The sequence below is a fragment of the Notolepis coatsorum genome (assembly GCF_963971535.1).
Source record: "Notolepis coatsorum genome assembly, chromosome: 3".
NCBI classification, from domain to species: Eukaryota; Metazoa; Chordata; class Actinopteri; order Aulopiformes; family Paralepididae; genus Notolepis; species Notolepis coatsorum.
This window is the reverse complement of record NC_140167.1, coordinates 169,851,745-169,875,420: the sequence shown is the minus strand read 5'-3', so window position 1 is coordinate 169,875,420 and position 23,676 is coordinate 169,851,745. Positions and strand designations below refer to the sequence as shown.

Sequence of the window (23,676 nt, the reverse complement as noted above, 5' to 3'; positions counted from 1 at the left end):
ACTTTACAATTTTGTTCCTTACATTCACCCCTTCACTCGTACATCCACACACCGACGGCGGAGGTTGACACCATGCAAGGTGCATTTAGGGGTTAAGTATCTTGCTCAAGGACACTTCGACGCGCTGCCAGAAAAAAATAAAATTATACACAGTACTTAAATAAATAACTTATTTGGAACTTTAGTGGGGAACTATCTTAGTTCCCCACAAAGCCCCCTCCGGACCACCCCCTAGCTGAGACTCAGCCCCCCTCTGGACCAGCCCCTAGATGAGACTCAGACCCAGTCCCCCTCTGGACCAGCCCTAGTTGAGACTCAGCCCCCCTCCAGACCACCCCCTAGATGAGACTCAGCCCCCCTCTGGACCACCCCCATAGCTGAGACTCAGCCCCCCTCTGGACCACCCCCTAGCTGAGACTCAGCCCCCCTCCGGACCACCCCCTAGCTGAGACTCAGCCCCCCTCTGGACCACCCCCTAGCTGAGACTCAGCCCCCCTCCGGACCACCCCCTAGCTGAGACTCAGCCCCCCTCCGGACCACCCCCTAGGTGAGACTCAGCCCCCCTCTGGACCACCCCCTAGGTGAGACTCAGCCCCCCCTCCGGACCACCCCCTAGATGAGACTCGGCACCATCTCGTTTGAACATTCAGGGGAAAAGCCCAGAATCCGCTTGCGTATTTGGTGTGTTGAGGTTTGAGAGTTGAAGCCTATAAATCACATCACCACGGTCCAAAATGTAACAGCTTTTTTCAATTTCATGATCATTTTAGGATTTCTATCTGGCTGAGTAATCTTGCTTCCTCTACTACGACGGGTATCATCACTCAGCTTGCCTCCTCACAGCTTGTTGACCGACGTATCTACTGCTTCCAATCACTGTTTATTTACTTAACCTCTTAAGCCCTAGCCATATTTTCAGAAAATTTGCCTAAAAATATATACAAACCTTTATTTATTCTCGAAAAGACAATTGAGGTCACCCTCATTTTCAATGTCGTCGAGACTTTACAAACATTTCAATGCATACATTTTTACAATATAATAATAATAAATATTATTATTATTCCCGATTAAAGCACGCCATGACCGAAGGAAAACACAAACAGCCACTCACACCGCCATGCACGGCGACGGGAATGTCACCCCCCGCATACCTAAGTAAATGGAAGATTGCTCCACTTCTACAAGGGCCATTTGCATGTTCTTGGTATCTAGGGACATCTATGGATCTCAGGGAATGTATTCCAAGTGTCAGAAATATTGTGTCTTGCAGGACGGAGAGGAGCTGCAGAGACTGACGAAGCCCAACACAGACAGCGAATCAGAAGAGGAGTCTTTCTAGTGCCAGCGAATCAGAAGAGGATCAACCCGGTGGCGGCGTTTCTTGACGCTCGGGTGCGTGAACCTCAAATAGACCTTCTAGTGCACTGGATTCCATTGGGACTTTTTGTTACATTATCGAAATGGCTGGCAGTGGCGGTATACACTAATGTATACAGTGGTTTGGTGGTTCTGTGTTTGGTTGAACTTCTACGATTCCACTGTTGTAATGTAATAATGAACATTGTAAATAATTCTGAAATGTGCCTGTCTGTATATGAGAGCTCTGTAATTTATCTCTTGTTACGATGTAAGAAATATCAGGGGAAACAGTTCATCAGTACGTCATGTGAAATACATGTATTTCTGTGAGGAGGGGAAATTGAAGCCATGGGGCTTTTATCACCTGAGCAATATATATTTTTTGTTTCTTTGATTTGACATTTTTATAACGATAAGCGCAGCAACAGTTACTTTGGTTCAGCTTCTTAAAGATACTGTAAGTGGTGTTTTCTTGTTAAAATAAGTGTTAAGTAGCTCTACATTCCGACAGCCATCACTGATATAGAGTGTGTGATTTCCTGGTATCCCTTTCCCACTTCATCCAATCAGGAGAGCGAACCCTAGATATTTGCTTACTTGCAGTGTGGAGTTCTCTCTCCTGATTGTATAAAGTGGGAACTGGATACCAGAAAATAAATGTTCTGTTTACTGCAGAGCAGGAGGGACTGAGAGACCCATGTTACTGACCAAACACTGTCAGTGATGGCTGTCGGGAGAGATATTATTTTAACATGTAGTATGTCTTTGTTAAAATCAGTGGTCTACATGTTAAAATAATATCTCTACACTCCGACAGCCATCACTGATATAGAGTGTCTGGTCTGTAACATGGGTTTCTCAGTCCCTCCTGCTCTGCAGTAAACAGGAAATACATTCCCTGGTATCCAGTTCCCACTTTATTCAATCAGGAGAGAGAACTAGGAGAAAAAATATCTAGGGTTCTCTCTCCTGATTGGGATACCAGAAAATGTATTTTGTGTTTACTGCAGAGCGGAGGGACTGGGAGACCCATGTTACTGACCAGACACACTATATCAGTGATGGCTGTCAGAATGTAGAGCTACTAGCACTTATTTTAACAAAGAAATACTACTTACAGCAGCTTTAACAAACTCAGAGGGGACCTAACTGACTGGCCAGAAGGAAAAGCACAGCGACCTTTACGTAACTCTTCTATTTTCTTACGCCTGGAACATCATACGGAACACAGCGGACCAGCCGTCTCACTGTATGAAAAGCACAACACGCCAACCTGTGGTTTATCTTTTCACCCTCGGGGGGGAAAACCCGATTGCTCACATGAGGAATGCGGTTGTGCCTCACACCTGTGGAATCCTTGTAATTGTAAATTAAAACTGTTAAGCATGGTGTTTGTGCCATAAAATGTGTGATACATGATTACATGGACTGTTATAAAGCATAACAAGTGTTTCACATTTGTCACAATGGGTCCCAATAATTTTTGTATCCATCAGAAGCATTTTATTTAGTCAGAATCAGAAAGGTCTTTATTGCCAAATAGTTTACAAATGCAAGGAATTTGATTTGGTCGTTTGGTGCGGTAGAATAAAATAAAATGGAATATAAAATAATTTAAAATACAAGTACAATGGGGCGCCCTCGTGGCGGATACCATAGTGCCTCGCGCACCTACGCGGCCGACCCGGGTTCGATCCCAGCTCCCGTCGTTATTTGTCGCATGTCCTCCCCACCTCTCCTCCCGTTCGCCCTCTCCTCTGTCGGTCCTGCGTGACCAATAAAGCTGTAAAAATGCTAAAAAATTATAAAAAATATATATATATATATAAAAGTACAATAAAATGTAATATAATTATAAAATAAAATAGGCCAGGGCTGTACAATTGTGTACGATGTGGTAGAGTATATACACTTATTAGAGTAAAAATAACAATACAGTGGGGTGGGATATTTAATAGGGCTGTGCAATTGAGCAGTAATGTGCAAAAAGTATGAAGAGTTTTGAGTGTATATACTTGTAGTACTTGTGTTAACAAGTTTGGATAAATATGAGAATAGATTAGGCCGGAGTAAATTTTACCTATGGGTTTTACATTATGGTTTGACTTTGTCGACTCTGAAAGCTAGGTTGGAAGCAGCTCTCATAAGCATGTTTTGTACATGTGCTTTTGGAAGACATGTTCACACCATCCTAACATAACAGGTCATTTTCCACAGCGTTTCTGCAGTGATAATAAGATATGATAAAGATATTCCTTTATTGATCCCCTTGGGGAAATTCGGGCAACATGGGGCAGGGGGGGAGGGGAGGTACGGGCATGGGCAGGGTAATAGTAAAAAAAAATACGTAAATATAGGCAATCAAATTTGATCTGAATATAAAAGTATGAGAACAAATAAACAGTGTAAACAAAGGTCCAGATGAGGTCGGTTATATTATACGTTCCAATAAGTATACCGTAGTTAATAAAAAAAAAAGTAATCTGAATATAATACTATGAGTACGATTAAAAGTAAACACCAAAATGACTTTCTACAAATAATACAGTCTTAAATCTTTCCGTTAAACACAGAGTGGTCAGTCTGGCATCTGCATCAGAGTCCCAGCATTCTGTTATCATGTCTTGCACTGCAGAAACATGAAACCGACATTCAATTTGAGACATTTATTGTCAAAATATAAATGATCATTTAATTTGCAACTCTACATTTTCTTCATAGAGTACACAACTTCACACCTGGGAGCTTCCCAGTACAGACAGAGTCTACATACAGTAGGTCTACGTTATGGTAATCTAGAACATTAGGCTACTTGTTCACGTCAAAGCAGTAGGTGATTTGTTCAGATTTAACTAGGGTGATGGCAGGTGTGGAAATAGTCAGAATCAGAAGAATCAGAAAGGTCTTTATTGCCAAGTAGTTTGCACATGCAAGGAATACATTTTGCTCGCTTGGTGCAACATTAACAGACAGACAATTAGGTAGAATAAAATAAAAGGTAGAATGAAGTAAAATATTGTCTCCTGGGTTAAAGGGACACTTATCGACCTATTTCCTGCTGACCAGTGATGTTGTCGATAGGTAGAATCCTTTCTCAGCACATGTTCTTCATACTGGATACTCACAGCTCCGCTTAGTTAATCACAAGCTAATTCAAAGTCAATGGGGTCAAGCGTCTGTCTGTACAAGCTGACTGAAATGTATTCTGTGTGCACTGTGGAGTGGGTTTACAGACAGGAGGTTGTTTGTTTATTTTATGTTATTTAACCTTCATTTAACTGGGCAGGTAAATTAATAAAGACTTTTTGTATTTACAACAACGGCCGAGAATCTCAAGCTTTAAGGACACCAATAAGGGTCTTACCAGTTGTTGTTGCGCCTCTCCGTCAAAGAGGGCCAACCAACCTTTTCAGAATGGACACAGTGATGAGTGTCGTATCTATCATTAGTGATGAATCTGAGGGCAGAGTGACAAGAGTCCAGGGATTTAAGAGTTGAGGCTGCAGCATGCCTATAAATTACATCACCATAGTCCAGGACTGATAAGAAAACTGCTTCAACAACTCTCTTCCTACTAATGAAAGGGAAGCTGGTTCCGTTTCTGTATAGGAAGCCAATTTTCTGTCACAATTTGGAGGCAAAGTTGTCCACAAGGGTTCCTATTCAATGTTGGATTGCCTACCTACCTGGGCTTCATAAGGCAGGTGCTGCGCTGACACTGGGCTGCCTGCAGAGGGAGACATTGTTGAATTCTGACATTTATTCCATCAAATTAAAGGTGACTGAAGTGCACAGACACAGGGCAAGTCTCCCAAAATGTCAGAGTACAAAAAGAAAAAAATATATTTTATAATAAATATGTGAAGAAAAGAATGAACCCAATGAAAGAAGAACATTCAGTCAAGAGGTCGGGCGGGGGTCGGGGTGGTTTCCTAAAGAATTACCTAACAATTAGCATATTACTGTTGACATTCCTCAGAAAATGTCCCAGTAATGAAAGATCTGAGAATATGAAATGAAATGGATTTCTGTTTCAGCATTTCTCAGATATGTTTTCTTTCTGCTCCAGGAACTCTGTCCACTGTTATAAACCACCAGGCCTGGACTGACCATCGGGAGCACTGGGAGTTTCCCTGGTGGTCTGGCCGCGTGTATGCCTTCTACGACGGAACTGCGTTTCCGCGTTCGAGTTTTGCGCTCTGATTGGCCAGGTCATGTGACATGTGCGCCAATCGTGGGACAGCAAGTTCTGTGCCTATTTCCGGGTCTAACAGCCTAATATGTACATATAGTTTAGGATGTTGTGCATCCCTGGGGACAATCACTTTGGATCTTAAATAAACTGTTTCACTGCTGAGGTCTACAGAGACCCACCAACCACTGCTGAGGTCTACAGAGACCCACCAACCAATGCTGAGGTCTAGAGAGACCCACCAACCACTGCTGAGGTCTACAGAGACCCACCAACCACAGCTGAGGTCTACAGAGACCCACCAACCACAGCTGAGGTCTACAGAGACCCACCAACCACTGCTGAGGTCTACAGAGACCCACCAACCACTGCTGAGGTCTAGAGAGACCCACCAACCACTGCTGAGGTCTAGAGAGACCCACCAACCACTGCTGAGGTCTAGAGAGACCCACCAACCACTGCTGAGGTCTACAGAACACATTAGGATACCTTCACACTGCAAGCTTTAGTGCTCAATTCTAATTTATTGCTCAGATTCGATTTGTTTTGTTTGTTTGGCTGTTCACAGTATTTTATTTTGGAAAGGGTGAAACTTCAGTGGAGTAAAGTACAATATTTCCCTTGAAACGGCGGCTGGGTGGCGTAGCGGAGATTGCGCTCGTCACCAATGCAGGAGACTCCGGTATCGAATCCCAGTCTCAGCATTGCCGTCGGCTTGGGCCGGCCATCGTACTGGCTCATTTGGCAGAGTCAGCGGGTGGAAGTCGATGGGTGGGGATTGGACGTTGTGGACAGCGACTCCTACAGGTCGGTTGGGTGACGCCTGCACAGCAGAGACAGGAAGTAGCGGGGGCAGCGTGAGCCTCCCACACGTTACTCCTCGCCACTGAGAGTCCGCGCTGTCTGGTGAAAAGATGCGACAGGCTGCCTCCTCGTGTACCGGAGGGGACATGTGATGCAAGGCTTCTATCCTCACTACAGCCGACCAGTGGGAGGCATAGTCTAGCAACGTTCAAGACAGGGGAGGGGAGAATTGGCAATACGAAATTGGGATGGGAGAAAAATAGAAAAAAGGAGAAAAAGTTGATCAAAAGAGAAATATTTCCCTTGAAATGTAGTGGAGTAAAAACGGTACTGGAGTAAAAAATAGTTAGTTACTTTCCACCACTGCCCCCTACAGATAGAAAGTGTAAGGAACAATAGCCTTTGTCTATTTGAGTAATATATCTCAGTACTCTCTCCACCTCTGAAAATCAAGGGAGTGGCATATATAATTTATTTTTAAAAAGGTGAAACTAACTCAAACAAATCAGACCTGTATCTCATTTAGGACCGGATCAGATTCCATTTGGTTCTGTTCACACTCCAAATCTGATCTTGGGCCACTTTTGCCTGCAGTCTGAACGTAGCCTTACAGGAGGCACATTGCTGGCCACACCTCAGGCTCTGCCAAGCGAGCTCTGGAGCTCTTCACAGTAGGCTATAATAACTTACCATATAGGCCCAGCTATAATAAAGGGCATATACAGTATAACTATATGGCTATAAACATTTGCAAAGACCAACGTAGTCAGTTAATTTTGGGGGAACAGTTTGGGAGTTTACTGTGTTTATTTATGTAACAAAGGACTGAAGTAGCCTACTTTTTTTGAGTGCACCTTTACTTGAGTCATTCTCTCTACTCTTACCCCCTACCAGGGGTGGAAGAAGTACACAGTTCCTTTACGTAAGTAAAAGTAGAAATACCCACATAATTAAGTACTCTGGTAAAAGTCCTCCATTCATATTCTACTGTAAAAGTAGAGAAGTATTTGCTATTGAATGTACTTAAGTATCTAAAGTAAAATTACACATTCTACATGACGTTTGTGTATCCATTGACCTCTATAGGTTATGTTAAAGTGGTATGTGGTCCAGTTATGCTGCTCTGATTACGTCCTCTTGAAGTTGACATGCTTCAAATGTGAAAGTATATAATCTTCATACATTTTTAATTTTGTATATATTATGTTTTCTATGCAAAATCCTTTTCTTCAACTTCCGGTATGAGAGCAGACGGGTAACACACGTGCGATAGAGCTCCTGGTCAAATGAGCGAATGAACGGATAAAAAAGGACCCGAAAAGTGATTAAAAATGAAAATGCACACGAGAAGTAAGGAAGAGACAACGATTGTGAAGGAAAGAGAAATGGAGAACACACGAGAAGAGGAGAATTTGAAGAAACAGAGTCCCCGAAGCGAAGCCGAGAAGAGACAGGCGGAAGAAGGGGGAGGTCCCGCTGAGGCAGACACGGGAATGCCAGGATGGGCCGTGGTCATGCAGGCCGGGATATTAGAGAACATAACAGCGGCGATAAAACTGAACACGGACACGATAAGGAATGATATTGGGAAGCTACGGGAGGAATTGAGGAAGGAACAGGAGGACTTCAGAGGTGAAATGAATACAGAACTCAAAAGGGTGGAGGAGAAGATGGCGGAACAGGACAGAAACGTGACCGAGTTACAGACTAGAACGGCGCAAGCGGGGGAATGGAACACAGAGATACACGAGGTATTAACATGTGCGATTCAGAAACAAGAACAGATGGAGACAAAGATGTCGGACATGGAGGGGAGGTCACGGAGAAATAACATCAGAATATGGGGATTGAAAGAAGGAGTCGAAGGGGAATCGGTGACCCATTATGTAGAAAAGCTTATCAAGGAGCAATTGAAGGAGACGGGACTGGAAAAAATGGAGATTCAGAGGGCCCACAGGGCGTTGGCTCCGAGACCGAAACCGGACAGACCTCCGAGAGCGGTGATTATTAACTTTCTGAGATTTGAGATTAAGGAATTGATACTCAGAACCGCGTGGACCAAGAAGATTGAAATCGAAGGGAAAAGACTATCGTTTGATCACGATTACTCGACAGCGGTAGCAATAACACGCAGGTCCTACGCGGGACTGAAGAGAACTCTGAAAGAAAACGGAATGAGATTCCAATCACCCATGACCTCGCTAAGGATTCACTGGGAGGAAGGGACGGTGACGTACGCGACGGCACGAGAGGCGGCGCAGGAGATGAGACGACGGGTGATGCAGATGGCGGAGGACGGAGAAGGAAGGAGACAGGAGGACCAGACGCAGAGCCTGCAGCAGAGATTGGAGGGGGCACGCAGATGGACCAGAGTAGGAGACCGAAACCAGGGAGAGGAGGGAGGAGAGAGGAGAAGGCCGAGGTGAAACGTGACAGATCGAGGGCGGAGACGGACGAGGAGGCCAGAGACGGAGAAGGAGGGGAGAGGAGGCGGGAGGAGGCGAACGGATGAGTACACGCACAAGAGATTGAAAAAACTATCCAAATAGAGACAAAATATAGAAACTGAAATAACATATGCATAAACACACATTCCCAGGTAGAGGCAGAATATAGAAATGAACATAACGTATACATGGACACATAATACACATACTGATGGAGGAAATAAATGGAAATATAACTAGGTATGATAGACGAGACACAGAACATACTGAAACAAATACATAGACACACGCTGCGAGTAACACAGTTGGAAGGGATTAGGGGGATAAATGGACATCACATAGAAAATAGAGGGGAGGAAAAGAAAGTAAAAAGGGGTACACAGGAGACACCACACACGGGTTTGGGAGGAAGGAGGGACATGGAAACATATGAGACACATTGAGAGGGACCTAGGAAAAGAGGGTCTTTGGTCAGAAGGAAGGACAGAGCGCTTTTGACCAGGAGCTCGACAGCAAAAAAAAAACAGTAAGAAAGCTGGACAAATATGACGAGCGATTGGGGGTAAGGGTTTCAAACCCCCAAGCCGTCAGGAGGGGGCCTCTCGCTAGGAGAGCAATTACCCCTCACCCACCAGCAGGGGACAGGGGGGGACACAGGGACCCCCCGAACGCCTTGGGAGCACTTTATGTAAAGTTTATGTTTTTTATTTATGTTAATCATTATATGTATTCGGTGAAGAGAGCGGAGGCTCCAACCGGAGGGGGGAATGAATGTGACATGGGGGGGACTGACAGACGAAAGAAGAAGAAAGATGACAATGGTTAAAGGTATAAAAATGATGTCGTTAAACGTTAATGGAATGAATAATACGATAAAGAGGAGCAAAGTGATGTTGAAATGTAAAAAAAGTGAGATGGAAGTGATTTTTCTACAGGAGACACATTTGGTAGCACAGGATCATGAGAAACTGAAGAGATTTGGATATGAAAATGCATACTATAGTTCCTTTAAACAGAACCCGAGGAGAGGAGTAATCACGTTGATCAAAAACACAGTCAAATTTGAATTGATCAAGGAAGTAAGAGACAAGGAGGGAAGGTTTGTTCTGGTGAAGGGGAAAATGGAGGGCCAAATGGTTACGTTCGTGAATGTTTATGCACCCCCAGAGAGTGAGAGGGATTTATATGAGACCATTTTTGATATGATAGTGATGGAACTAGAAGGGATATTGATATGCGCGGGAGATTTTAACGTAGTACTGAATCACGACCTAGACACCACGAGTACTAGAAAAGGACGAGCACCCATCAGTAGATATATGAATATTCAGATGACGGAAATGGGAATTACAGATGTTTGGAGGGGATGCACACCATGGACAGGGAATACACACATTACTCACACCCGCACGTGACATATGCGAGAATAGACTACTTTTTGATGACGACGGGGGACATTTACAGGGCACGGGAGAGCAGTATAGGAGTAGCGGACATATCGGATCACAGTGCCATATATCTGACAGTAGATCTAGAAGGGAGACGGAGAAACACGATCTGGAGACTAAATGTAGGAATATTAAATAACAAGGGGGTGGTGAGTCAGATCAAGGAGGAGATAGCCAGATATAAGGAAGAAAATGACAACGGGGCGGTAGATCCGAACATTCTATGGGACACACTGAAGGTGGTGATAAGGGGGAAATTGATGGAGAAGACAGCAATGCTGAAGAAGGCCAGAACGGAGACATATCACAATCTGATAGGGAAGCTGAAGAAGCTAGAGGGGAGACACCAGATATCAAAAGAACAGGAAACGCTCGGAGAAATCAAAGAAGTAAAGGCCAGGATAAATAGGGAATTATTGACGGAAATAGAAAAGAAAGCGAGGTTCATGAAACAAACGTACTATGAAGGGGGACCAAAAGCGACCAGACTGTTGGCTAGGAGAATTAGGACGCAACAGAAGTTGAACACGATACACACAATAAGGGATACAAAGACTAATGAAATATTGAGGGACCCAGCTGAAATAGAGAGGACATTTAGAGAATACTATGAGAAATTATACACACAGCCAAAAGCAGCGGGAGAAGAGGAAATAGAAGCATATCTGGAGAAGCTAGAGTTACCATCGATAGGGAAAGAACAGAATGAAGAATTAAATAAAATAATTACGGAACAAGAACTGGAAGAGGCAATTAGTAGAGCTAAAAACAACAAGTCTCCGGGGAGCGACGGATTCCCATCGGAATTCTACAAGACATTTAGAACTGAATTAGCACCCATGTTAGGGGCGGCGTTCAGACACACGATGGAAGAGGGAAAAATGCCCCCCTCGTGGAAGGAAGCCATAATCACCACGATACCGAAGGAAGGGAAGGATAGGGAATTATGTAGTAGTTTCAGACCTGTGTCCATACTCAACGTGGATTACAAGATGTATACATCGATAATATCAAAGAGATTTGAGACGTTTATGCCAGACATTATACTGTAGATGAAGATCAAACTGGATTTATTAAAGGGAGACAGACACAGGACAACGTGAGAAAGACATACACATAGTAGAGGAGATACAAAAACAAGGGGGTAGCGCGGTACTGATTAGCCTAGATGCAGAAAAAGCATTCGACAGTGTGAGCTGGACATTTTTATATAAAACATTGATGAGGTTCGGACTGAACGGGAGGGCGATGAAGATGATCAAGGCGCTATATCAAGAACCGACAGCGAGGGTTAAGGTGAATGGCAGCTTGACGGATAGAATCAGATTAGAGAGGGCTACCAGACAGGGATGTTGTCTCTCACCGACGCTCTTCGCCGTTTTCATAGAACCACTGGCACAACTGATCAGACAGACCGAGGACATTAAGGGAGTAAGGATAAAGGGAACGGAATATAAACTAGGCCTATTTGCAGACGACGTGATAGTATACATGAGGCAACCAGACAAGAGCTTCCCGGCACTGATGGATCTACTGAAGGAATATGGCCACTACTCAGGATACAAACTAAACGTGACAAAGACACAGACCTTAGCATGGAACTATACCCCACCGACGGAAATTAGAGAACAGTACGGGATAAGATGGGACATGGACAAGATTAAATACTTAGGGGTGAACATCACGAGAGGGGTGGAGAAACTGTTTGAGGCGAACTATACACAGATAAATCAGAACATCAAGAGAGACTTAGAGAGATGGACAGTAATGCCCTTGGACTTCAATTCAAGAATAGAGGTCATTAAAATGAACATACTATCAAGGTTACTGTACCTATTCCAGTCACTACCGATACAAATACCACAGAATCAATTCAGGGAGTGGGACAGACTGATATCGAGATTCATATGGGCGGGGAGAAGACCACGGGTCAGATATAAAACACTACAACTACCAAAGGAAGAGGGAGGGATGGCAGTACCCAGCCTACAAGATTATTACTATGCAGCACAACTGAGAGCAGTGACGTGCTGGTGTAATGACAGATATGAGGCAAGATGGAAAGACATTGAAAAAGAAGGGGAGGGATACAAGGTACAAGCTCTGGTGGGGGATAGGGAACTATTTAAAGAAAAAGAGGGACTATTAGATCCAATCACCAAATGCACCTTGACCATATGGAACAGGGTAGTAAAAACACACAAATTGGAGAAGCAGTCAGGGGTCCTGAGATGGGTAACACATGACAAGAGATTCAAACCAGGGAGGTTAGACCATGGATTCAGAAGGTGGGAGAGAGGGGGGGCAACAGCGATATGCAAAATGATAGAGAAGGGGGAAATGCAAACACTACAAAAATTAAAGGAGAAATTTGGACTAGAAAACAAGGACCACTTCAGATATCTACAGATTAGAGATTACTATAATAAAGAAATAAGAGGGGACAAGGAAGAAGAACAGAATGGAATAATTAGGATGATAGTAAGGGCGTACGAAGGAGGGAATGGAAGGGTAATATCAGCACTGTATCGGGCTATAATGACCAGCAAGGGACACACGACAGATTATATAAGGGAGAAATGGGAGAGAGAACTAGAGATGGGAATAACAGGGAAGGAATGGGGGAACATATGCGAGGTGCAACATTCAACAACAGGATCGAGGATATGGAAAGAATTTGGATGGAAAAACATAATCAGATTCTTTATAACCCCAGAGCTGAAGGGAAAATATGCACCAACACAAAGAGCATGCTGGAGGATGTGTGGGAAGGAGGGGGCAAATCACACGCACATATTCTGGGGATGTCAGAAGCTGAAGGGGTATTGGGAGGAGATAGGGGAGGCAATGATCAGAATATTAGGATACGGGTTACCACAAACAGGACTGGTGCTTTACTTAGGAGACCTGACACACGAGGGAATACAAGGGGGGGACAAATATTTAATAAAGATAATGTTGATAGCGGCCAGAAAAGCAATAACGAGACTGTGGTACAAGGAAGACCCACCGACAATAGCACAATGGATAGGAATAGTGGAAGAAATACAGGATATGGAGAGGATAACACACATGCTGAGGTTACAGGAAGAGAAATTTGGGGAAAGATGGGGAAAGTGGGAGGATTATAAAGGGAACGAAAACGACATCACAGAGGAAGAACCAATTATAACACAAGAGGGCGAAGGGTAAAGGAGGAAAGAAGTTCAAGGAGGGTCTCTGAACCCATGTCACACACCTATGCTTTAGTTAGCATTTTCTATTTTTTTGGGGTATTACAATTGTTTTATGTTTTTACACTTTATTATTTATGTCTGTTTAACAGTGTTATATTAATACTCAGGGATGATGTGGTTTGTGTATGGGTGAATCAAAAAGGCAAAGTGAAAGTTAATAAAAAAATAAAAAAAAAAGGACGAAGGATAAGGGAAGAAAGAAGCTCAAGGAGGGTCTCTGGACCCATATCACACATGCATGCCTTAGTCAGTATTTAATATCTTTGAGTAGGAATTATATTTTTATACCTGTTTAAGGGAGGTACACAATCAGCCTTTGTATTAAGTACCTGGAGAACAACTGTAGTGGAACCAGACAACTAACCATGATACCCATGTGATCATTTATGTGCACTGTTTTTTTTTGTTTTTATTGTGTTGTTAGTTTCTTTTTTTCTTTTTTTTTGGTAAGTGCTGTTTGTCTATAAATGTTAATAAAAATGTAAGTTTAAAAAAAAATCCTTTTCTTCAAAGTAACTAGTAACTGATGGGTTCAGATAAATGTAGTGGAGTAAAAAGTACAATATTTCCCTTGAACTGTAGTGGAGTAAAAGTATAAAGTTCCCTAAAATGAAAATACTCACATAAAGTACAAGTAGCTCGAAAATGTACTTAAAGATAAGATAAGATATTCCTTTATTGATCCCCTTGGGGGAAATTCAGGCATCATACCAGCATGGGGGAGGGGATGTATTTCCCCCCCCCCCCCCCCCTTAGTAAAAACAAGCAGTGTAAACAATATAACAAATCAATATAACTAACTAACTGAAGTATACAGTATTCACATAAGGTGCAGTATGCATAAGGTAGTATTATTGTCCTTTTAGGTTCCTAGTAGTTGTAGTTGGATGTCTGGCAGCAGTCCCTGCTCACTGTTGTGGAGCCTGATGGCCGCTGGTATGAAGGACTGACCGAGGCGGTTAGTTGAGTGTCGGGGGGGTATGAGTCTGTGACTGAACGTGCTTCTCATCTTGACTAGCTTAAGTACAGTACTTGAGTAAAAATACTTAGTTACTTTCCACCACTGCCCCCTACAGATAGAAAGAATATTTAAGGAACAAGGCCAAGCCCTGGCAGCACATCACCCCCACCCCCCCATTGGCTCCCAGTCAAGTTCTGCATCACTTTCAAACTCCTGCTCCTCACCTACAAGTCCCTCCATGCCCTCGCCCCCCGATACCTGTCTGATCTCCTCCACCAGCACACTCCATCCTGGAACCTACGATCCTCTGATCTAGGTCTCCTCTCCATCCCTTGCACCAGGTTACGGACTTTCGGGGACAGAGCCTTCAGCGTGGCGTCTCCTACCCTCTGGAACTCTCTCCCCCCCGAAATCCGCAACGCCCCAACCCTGGACACCTTCAAAACTGCTCTTAAAACACACCTCTTCTCCAAGGCTTTTCCCCATCATTTAGTTTAGATTAGATTAGGTCCATTATCCCTTACCTGCCCTCATCCCCCTTTTTTCCCTAGTTCCCTAGCCCTATTTTTCTTTTGTCCTGATTGTGAAGCAACCTTGGGTTATATGAAAGGCGCTATAGAAATTTGATCTATTATTATTATTATTAATAGCCTTTGTCTATTTGAGAAATATATCTCAGTACTCTCTCCACCTCTGACAATCAAGGGAGTGACATATAACTAAATGTATGAGGGGGAAATGATAATTGACCTGCACTTAAATGTCTATGTAGTTTGTCATATTGTTATTTGTGGTCATATTTTGTATTGCTTACACAGTATCTGTCTGAGACCAAGGACCACAATGGAAATAAGTCTTGACTTTTTTGTGTTTTCATCCTTGATGTTTTCATGAATCTTGATTTTTTTTTTTTAAATGTCAAATAAAATAAAAGTCTACACTAGCACACATTAGGAGGACCTACATATATTTCCACACTTTTGGATTTTGGATCCCCACCTCATTCTTGCATTTTTAAAAGCTTGCATTTGTATATTATTGTTTGCATTTTGTACTTCACTTTGTACTTTAGGTTGTACTTTTTTTACTGTATGAAGCACTATCTCAGGGGGCTCATACAGAACCAAGCATTTCACTGTAATGTACATTATATGTGACAAATAAAAGAAAACTGGAAAACCTTTTGGATTACAGATAGGGACATTAACCAGCAGAGCAGTATCCTGTGTGTCCACAGGGGGGCGCCAGAAACGGTGCATTCACTAAAAAAAGTAGATGTAGATGACGCAGAGAAACAAAAGCATAGCAGCCTGTTGCTCCTACGAACAGCCCGTGTAGCTCTGCAAGTGAGGACAGTTAGAGAAAGCTGTTCGGAGGCTGTTTGTCTCATTCCTCGTACGCATCGCTCCTTCCTCGAAATCGAAACAAAAAAAACTAAACATTTCTGATTTCTGACTCATTTCGCTTCGTTGTGTGACACACAATGCTGATAAGTAATGTCCAAGTCCATGATGTCTGAGATGGAGAAAAACTCCGCGGAAGATGACTGTGTCGATTCAGGAGCTGAGACCGGAGGGTGAGTGTGATGATAGAAAATAATTAATTAATTAATACACATTTTAAACAACTCCAAGCGACTTTCACGAGGTGTAAATAAATAAATAAACCAAAACAATTCCAAGTGACTGAAAGTTTATTTATTTACTGAAAGTCGCTTGGAATTGTTTTGGTTTATTTATTAATTAATTTATTTATTTGTACTGTTATCTCCCATCACTCGCAACGCTAATGATCACAACGAAGACAGTTTTTCACGTTAAGGAGCTGCTCTCATCAACTTTTTACGACGCGCCTTTTGGGTTGACAGTTTACAGAATGACGTCAGGCAGAACAACACTATTATATTCTTGGCACTCTGGCGCTGCTGAGATTTGATGTATATTCTGGATTTAATCCATGTGCCATTAAATGCCCTAATGATTGGGACATCTGGCCGGGGAAATTAAACGCTAATGCTTTTAGTGGAAAGTTCTTAATCAGCAACACGTTTTGGTAATGATGAATGAGAGCGTATAGCCATCACTGTGCTATACGGGAGGTCTAATTCAAGATTGCCCTTGATAGTAAAATAATAGAATGTTTTCTGAATGCGTTGTTCACTCTGTTTTCAGCGACTATAGACAAAGGTGTCCCCTGATATGTCTCTGAGTATTGTTTTGTGGTATTGTATGTAGGCTATATAGGATATTTTACGTGTAGGGTGAGAGAGAGAGAGAGAGAGAGAGAGAGAGAGAGAGAGAGAGAGAGAGAGAGAGAGAGAGAGAGAGAGAGAGAGAGAGAGAGAGCCTAGATGACCCATATCAAGCCTGTAATTGTGGCATCAACAGGCTGTCACCGTTCCTCTTCACTGTGTTTTTAACATGTACCCTGGGAATCCTACAGGCTCTAGTTATCTCCTGCAGTACTGTATCACAGTGGGCTGTTTCCTTCCCAGCTCGTACGCTATGGAATCTATCTTGGATATGGAGTCTTTCTCTGGTCTGCATCCCCTTAACAATTGTATGTATTGAGCTGTACTGTACTGTACCCATTCTGCAATCTGTTAATAAAGTTTTCAATCAATCCCTGGCAGCCAGTGGTGGAAGAAGATCAAATACTCTGGTCAAAGTAAAAGTCCTCTGTTCAAAAGTGTACTTGAATAAAAAGTAGAAAAGTATTTGAAATTGATTTGACTCATTTTAAGGATAAAAAGTAAAAGTACACGTTCTATGATGGTAAATGGCTTTTTTATATAGCGCTTTTATCCAAAGCGCTTTACAATTTGTTACTCACATTTTACCCATTCACTCACACATTCCCACACCAACGGCGGAGGCAACTATGCAAGGTGCCAAGTCAACCTGCTCATCGGGACCAATTAGGGGTTAAGTGTCTTGCTCAAGGACACATCGACACGCTGCCCGGGAGGAGCGGGAATCAAACCGGGAACCTCCGGATTGCCAGACGACCAGGGGGAGAAACTAAAGCCCGCCACCCGCCATTGGCGCTCAGTTTTTACGTTTGGCGCCTCCCACTGAGAGGTCTGCCCGCCATGTGGCGGGCAATCAAATAGTCATGTGAAAACCGAAAATCATGATCCAATTCTTTAGCGGAGTTCTCACTCGCTGTCTCAGCACAGACACGCAGCGCACTGCTGCTCCTGCCTCTCCCGCACCTGTTTCTGTATGCTGCATGTAAACAGAGGCTATTGCCTCCGACAGTCACCGTGACGTTAGTCTAGTCAGTGGGACCTTCGTGAGATAACATTAGCTACCGTTACAAAATGACCCAGTCAACTATTCACTTAGTTTAATACATGAGGCATTGTGTAACGTTATCCAGCCGGCTAGCTACTAATAGCTCCTGACATCAACAAATCCTCCAGCTATAGTCCAGTGCATAATACCTCCGTTGGCTAGGTAGCTCACTAGTCGCTACGAAATGTCGCAGTAAACTAAATAGTTCACTGAGACGTTGTCCCAACGCCATCCAGCAGTAGCTACAGATAGCTCCTGACATCAATGTCCTACAACATGCGTATTCGAGTCCCTGGCTTACATCGCATGAGGGCTGCTGAATAGGGTCCAGCTGTAGCGCAGGAGAATCCTTTTGCATGCTGAATGTAGAGTTTAGGGACCAGCTGCAGCGCCGGAGAATCCTTGCTGGAGCTGGAGGCCACTCGAGTATACACACAGACAATGGAGCTGTTTGCAGACAGCGAGGTGGCGATGTCTCGCAGATAATACAACTACAAGTATGATTATATAATATATATATTTTATTAAAAAAAATTATATAAAATAATAATAATTATTTTTTAATCAAAAAAAAGTTGGCAGGTAAGAAATATGCTTGGCGGGTAGATTCTTCCCATCTACCCGCCACTGGCCGGTGAGTCAAAAAGTTAATTTCGCTCCCTGCAGACGACTGCTCTACCTCCCGAGCCACTGTGTTTACGTTTACATGTGTAGTCATTTAGCCGACGCTTTTATCCAAAGTGACTTACAAGTTCTGTACAATAAGTCAGCAGGAAGGGTACAACTATGGCAGCTACTGTAGTAACAAGTAACAGCAGTAGCAGCTAGTAACAAGTAACATTGTTTGTCAAACAGTGTTGAACTTGAGTGCTACAGTCTTGAGTGCATAATAGTAGAGATAGTATAGTACTAGCCTAGGTAGTAATATAGACATATTACTATTAGTATAGTAGGTACTGTAGTAGTATAGACATATTAGTATAGTGTAGTAGTATAGACATTAGTATAGTAGGTACTGTAGTAGTATAGACATATTAGTATAGTAGGTACTAGGTAGTAGTATAGACATTAGTATAGTAGGTAGTAATATGGACATATTAGCATAGCAGGTAGTAGTATAGACATATTAGTATAGTAGGTAGTAGTATAGACATATTACCATAGTAGGTAGTAGTATAGACATATTCGTATAATAGTAGGTAGTAATATAGGCATGGTAGATTCCTTAGTAGCAAAGTGAATAATAGTAAAAGACAGTATGATTAGTAAAAGATTAGTAGTTTTTTCTTCTTCCATTTCAGATATTGATTGCTTGGGAGAATTCAACTCTTGAACCCTTGTTGACCTGTTCAGTTACGCTGGCTTTGATTACGTCCTCTCGAAGTTGGCAGGCTTTCAAATTTGAAAGTACAACGTCTTCATTATTGCCACGTCTTGGGTTCAGATAAATGTTGTGGAGGGAAAAAGAAAATGAAGAAAAAATACTAAAGTGTTTTCTTTAAAAAAAGTACTAAAATGAAAACACTCAAGTAAAGTACAAGTAGCTTACTTCCAAAATTGTACAAAACGCGAGTAAAAGTACTAAGTAAAAGTACCTGGGAACTAGAATGGCTTTCTCCTTAGATGCTGATCCCAGGCCTGTTGTTTGTGCCTCCAACGCTGCAGGTCAGCAGCAGGACAGGGTAACCTAATAACCCAAGTCAGTGTTTAGAGTGAAGCTTTGTTTTGGGCACCGGAGGCTGCAGTGGAACACCATAACTGGAACCAAGCATAATCACTTGTGTGTCCTGTGTGTTTATGTGCTTGTTTGTGTGTGTGTGTGTGTGTGTGTGTGTGTGTGTGTGTGTGTGTGTGTGCATGCGTGTGAGTGTTTGAGTGTGTGCGTGTATGTGTGCATGCGTGGGTGGGTGTGTCTGCGTGTGTGGGTGTGTGAGTGTGTGAGTGTTTGTGTGTGTATGTGTGCATGCGTGCGTGGGTGGGTGTGTCTGTGTGCATGGGTGTGTGGGTCTGTGAGTGTTTGTGTGTGTGCGTCACGTGTATGTGTGCATGCGTGCGTGGGTGTGTATGTGCATGTGTGTGTGTGTGTGCATGGGTGGGTGTGTGTGCGTGTGTGTGTGCGTGTGTGGGCGTGTGTGTCCTGACTTAGCCTAAATCCAGGATGCATTTCAGACTACAGACCAGTTGATTGGGGACGGCTTGTTCAGTCTGGAACAACAAGGCATGTCCCCCAATTTTTCGATTTTTGGCTCAGTGGTTAGAGAGTTCAGAGTTCAGAATAAGATTAACAGGGTATCTCTGCAGGATATTAAAAAGTCTTAAATTCATAATTCTCAATTTAAGGCCTCAATAAAAGGTCTTAAATTTAATTTGCACAGCCTGGCTGTCGGGAGATGAAATAATATTAAATATATGAAAAAAAATTGTGTTCAAATGTTTTTTTGCAGGGCTACCGGGAGCTCGGTGCGTCTGGCGAGAGCTTATATGGAACACGTGATAATTAAAATTAGTGCGCCGCCAGTTCCGTGTCGCTACTGTATGTGTTGCCAGAGACCACAGGAGTACGATACAACCCTGTGATGTCATCAGGTAGAACATCTGGAACTGCTCCATAGACAACGAATAGGAGACTGGTTTTCTCCTGGACCCACACACAGGGTTTGTTTGAGTTTATATCGTAGATGTTCCGGGTGCTGAAACAGAACTTGTACCGGTGTGCTCCGGAACGTTCGCCCTGGGCGCTCACTGTATCTGGAACGTTCCCTCTGTGTCCTCCATGTCTTCCCTGTGTCCTCCATGTCTTCCCTGTGTCCTCCATGTCTTCCCTGTGTCCCCCATGTCTTCCCTGTGTCCTCCATGTCTTCCCTGTGTCCTCCATGTCTTCCATGTCTTCCCTGTGTCCTCCATGTCTTCCCTGTGTCCTCCATGTCTTCCATGTCTTCCCTGTGTCCTCCATGTCTTCCCTGTGTCCCCCATGTCCTCCCTGTGTCCTCCATGTCTTCCCTGTGTCCTCCATGTCTTCCCTGTGTCCTCCATGTCTTCCCTGTGTCCCCCATGTCTTCCCTGTGTCCTCCATGTCTTCCCTGTGTCCTCCATGTCTTCCCTGTGTCCTCCATGTCTTCCCTGTGTCCTCCATGTCTTCCCTGTGTCCTCCATGTCTTCCCTGTGTCCTCCATGTCTTCCCTGTGTCCTCCATGTCTTCCCTGTTCAGTGTTTCCCACAGGATTTTCAGAGACTATGGGGGGTGAACCTCCGACCCCCTAGGGGGGTCTGGGGGCATGCTCCCCCCTTTTTTTTTTTTTTGTACATTTTAAAGTTAAATGCATCAATCTCTTGCACTTTGAGAGCAAAATAAAGAGGCTAGATCTATGATGAACTTTGTGCTCAAAACACAAAATCGACTAGACTAGTGCTTCCCAATCCTCTCCTCGAAGCACCCCAGCCATTCAATGTATTTGTTAAATTCCACCACCAGCACACCTGATTCAACTTAACTAGCCCTTTATTAGTTGAATCAAGGTGTGCTGATGGTGGAATTTAACAAATACATGGAACGGCTGGGTGTCTCCATGTCTTCCCTGTGTCCCCCATGTCCTCCCTGTGTCCTCCATGTCTTCCCTGTGTCCTCCATGTCTTCCCTGTGTCCTCCATGTCTTCCCTGTGTCTTCCCTGTGTCCTCCATGTCTTCCCTGTGTCTTCCCTGTGTCCTCCATGTCTTCCCTGTGTCCTCCATGTCTTCCCCGTGTCCTCCATGTCTTCCCTGTGTCCTCCATGTCTTCCCTGTGTCCCCCATGTCTTCCCTGTGTCCTCCATGTCTTCCCTGTGTCCTCCATGTCTTCCCTGTGTCCTCCCATGTCTTCCCTGTGTCCTCCCATGTCCTCCATGTCTTCCCTGTGTCCTCCCATGTCCTCCATGTCCTCCCTGTGTCCTCCCATGTCTTCCCTGTGTCCTCCATGTCTTCCCTGTGTCCTCCCATGTCCTCCATGTCTTCCCATGGAGCAGCTGCAGACCTGGTGACATCACACGTTTTTAATTTGAGCACGTTCTCTCTCTCTTGTTTAACACTTTGTATGCCACGCCGGGTTTTCCTTTTTACCCCCTTGATGCCACCATCCACTCCCAATGTTAACGTTAATATCGCCTAATCTATGTTTTAAATTATGGCTATGTGTCTAATCTGCCCGTCGCTTATCAAAGACTCATTTTCCAGTCAACATTGGCAAGGCAGATTGTATTTTTATCGCTTCATTTCCGTTTGATAGCATTTTGAAAATCACCCGTTTTCCGGGGAAAAACAACCCATGCCTATGATAATCGCCTTTTACTGGAATATTCCAGAACGTTGTGATTTGTCTGCCTATTTATGAATCGTTTTCAAATAAACGCTAGATGATCGATAGTATATGTGTGCGCACGCACGTTCGTGCCGCGCACTGATAATAGCTGCTCTCATTTCCTGATCGCTTTTACAGTCAAAACAGCTATATCACATATCACATAAACGCTTATATCTCTGTGAAAACGAGTCTGATTATCCTAACACTGATAACATAGATTCCTTACCTGAGGTCAGATGGTATCCAAATGGTTTATTCCAATTTCCGATCGCCATTCGAAAAAATCGATAAATGTATTGATCCATCGTGTGTACAGTATAACCCATATTCGCCGTGGCTCAGAGGCTCCAGAATGAACTCTGGTAGACCCCGGCTGCATCAGTGAGAAGTAAAATGTGGAGTCAGAAATCCGTTCTCCCATTCACTTTCATTGAGTCCATTCCAAAAGGGTGAGACGATAGGGGGCGCTTTTTTCACATCTGATCGCCGGCGGTCCCTGGATCTCCAACGGTAGGCTCGCGTGATGCAATATGATTTCAGATCGCAAAAAAAAAAGAGAATAGCCGTGACGTGGCATTCAACGGTCGGGTCGTAAACCCGAATAAAGCCGTGAGTGGTGCTCAAAGTCTTAAGGATTGGGTTAGGGGTTAGGCATGTAGTAGAGTATATAGCCAAGTCAATGCTGTGTGTGTGTGTGTGTGTGTGTGTGTGTGTGTGTGTGTGTGTGTGTCTAAAGTCAAGTCAAGAGTTTTAATTGTCACGGCATACAAGTATACAATGAAATGCGGGTGGTCTTGCCCGCAACGATGTGCAATACAGTGGTACAACATAGGGATGCACGATATTGATTTTTTGACACCGATACCGATAACTTTATGCTCCTCAAGCCGATAACCGATACCAATAACCGATATTTATTGTATTATTAAAATAATATTTTGATCAATTTTTATTTATTTTTTTAACATGAAACAAAACATATCACAATACAATAATAATACGTCAAATGTATATACTCTCTTTTCTGGACTCTTTTCGTATCACAAACAGTACTGTATTTGCAAATCTGGTATGTCATGTATAGATGTAGGCAGCACTGTCTATCTGTATGTCATGCATGTCATTATGTTATGATGAATTGTAAATGGGGGACCCTGTCCCTGATGTAAACAAGACGAAAGTCTTTCTCTGGTCTGCATCCCCTTAACAATTGTATGTATTGAGCTGTACTGTATTGTACCCATTCTGCAATCGGTTAATAAACTTTTAACCAGACAACAGAAACAAAAGCCAAGACAACAGTTTTGACTGATAAAGTGACCATATTTATTTTTCCAAATGAAAATTCACAATCCGTCAACAACTTATAATACATCCAACCTAAGACGCTCAACGCTTTTTTTTCTTCTTCTTTTTTCAAAGCTGTCCGCCTTGAAAGAAAGGCTTTGAGTGGACACATAGCAGGTCGCCTGCGGCATCACCACCGCTGGTGTACGACGGCGCGAGCACGCTTAGTTGTACCTATTGACGAGTCGTTTGCTAAATTAAATAAGTTTGACAGAAATGACCCAAGGGCTCAAGCCGCTAGCTTTTAAG

General features: G+C 43.4%; 2 protein-coding genes across 4 annotated transcripts in view; both read left to right on the top strand.

Annotated features, from left to right (window-relative positions):
- slc35a5 (solute carrier family 35 member A5) overlaps positions 1-2,750 on the top strand; it is a 46,161-nt gene extending 43,411 nt beyond the window's left edge. For both annotated transcript variants that reach the window (XM_084311643.1, XM_084311642.1), the window contains one exon: positions 1,274-2,750. In XM_084311643.1, coding sequence (XP_084167769.1) covers positions 1,274-1,342 — 69 coding nt within the window. In that variant the 3' untranslated portion in view covers positions 1,343-2,750. The remainder of the gene's footprint in view (positions 1-1,273) is intronic.
- A 13,147-nt stretch (positions 2,751-15,897) lies between these two features.
- fam124a (family with sequence similarity 124 member A) overlaps positions 15,898-23,676 on the top strand; it is a 171,530-nt gene continuing 163,751 nt past the window's right edge. For both annotated transcript variants that reach the window (XM_084309643.1, XM_084309644.1), the window contains exon 1: positions 15,898-16,026. In XM_084309643.1, coding sequence (XP_084165769.1) covers positions 15,947-16,026 — 80 coding nt within the window. In that variant the 5' untranslated portion in view covers positions 15,898-15,946. The remainder of the gene's footprint in view (positions 16,027-23,676) is intronic.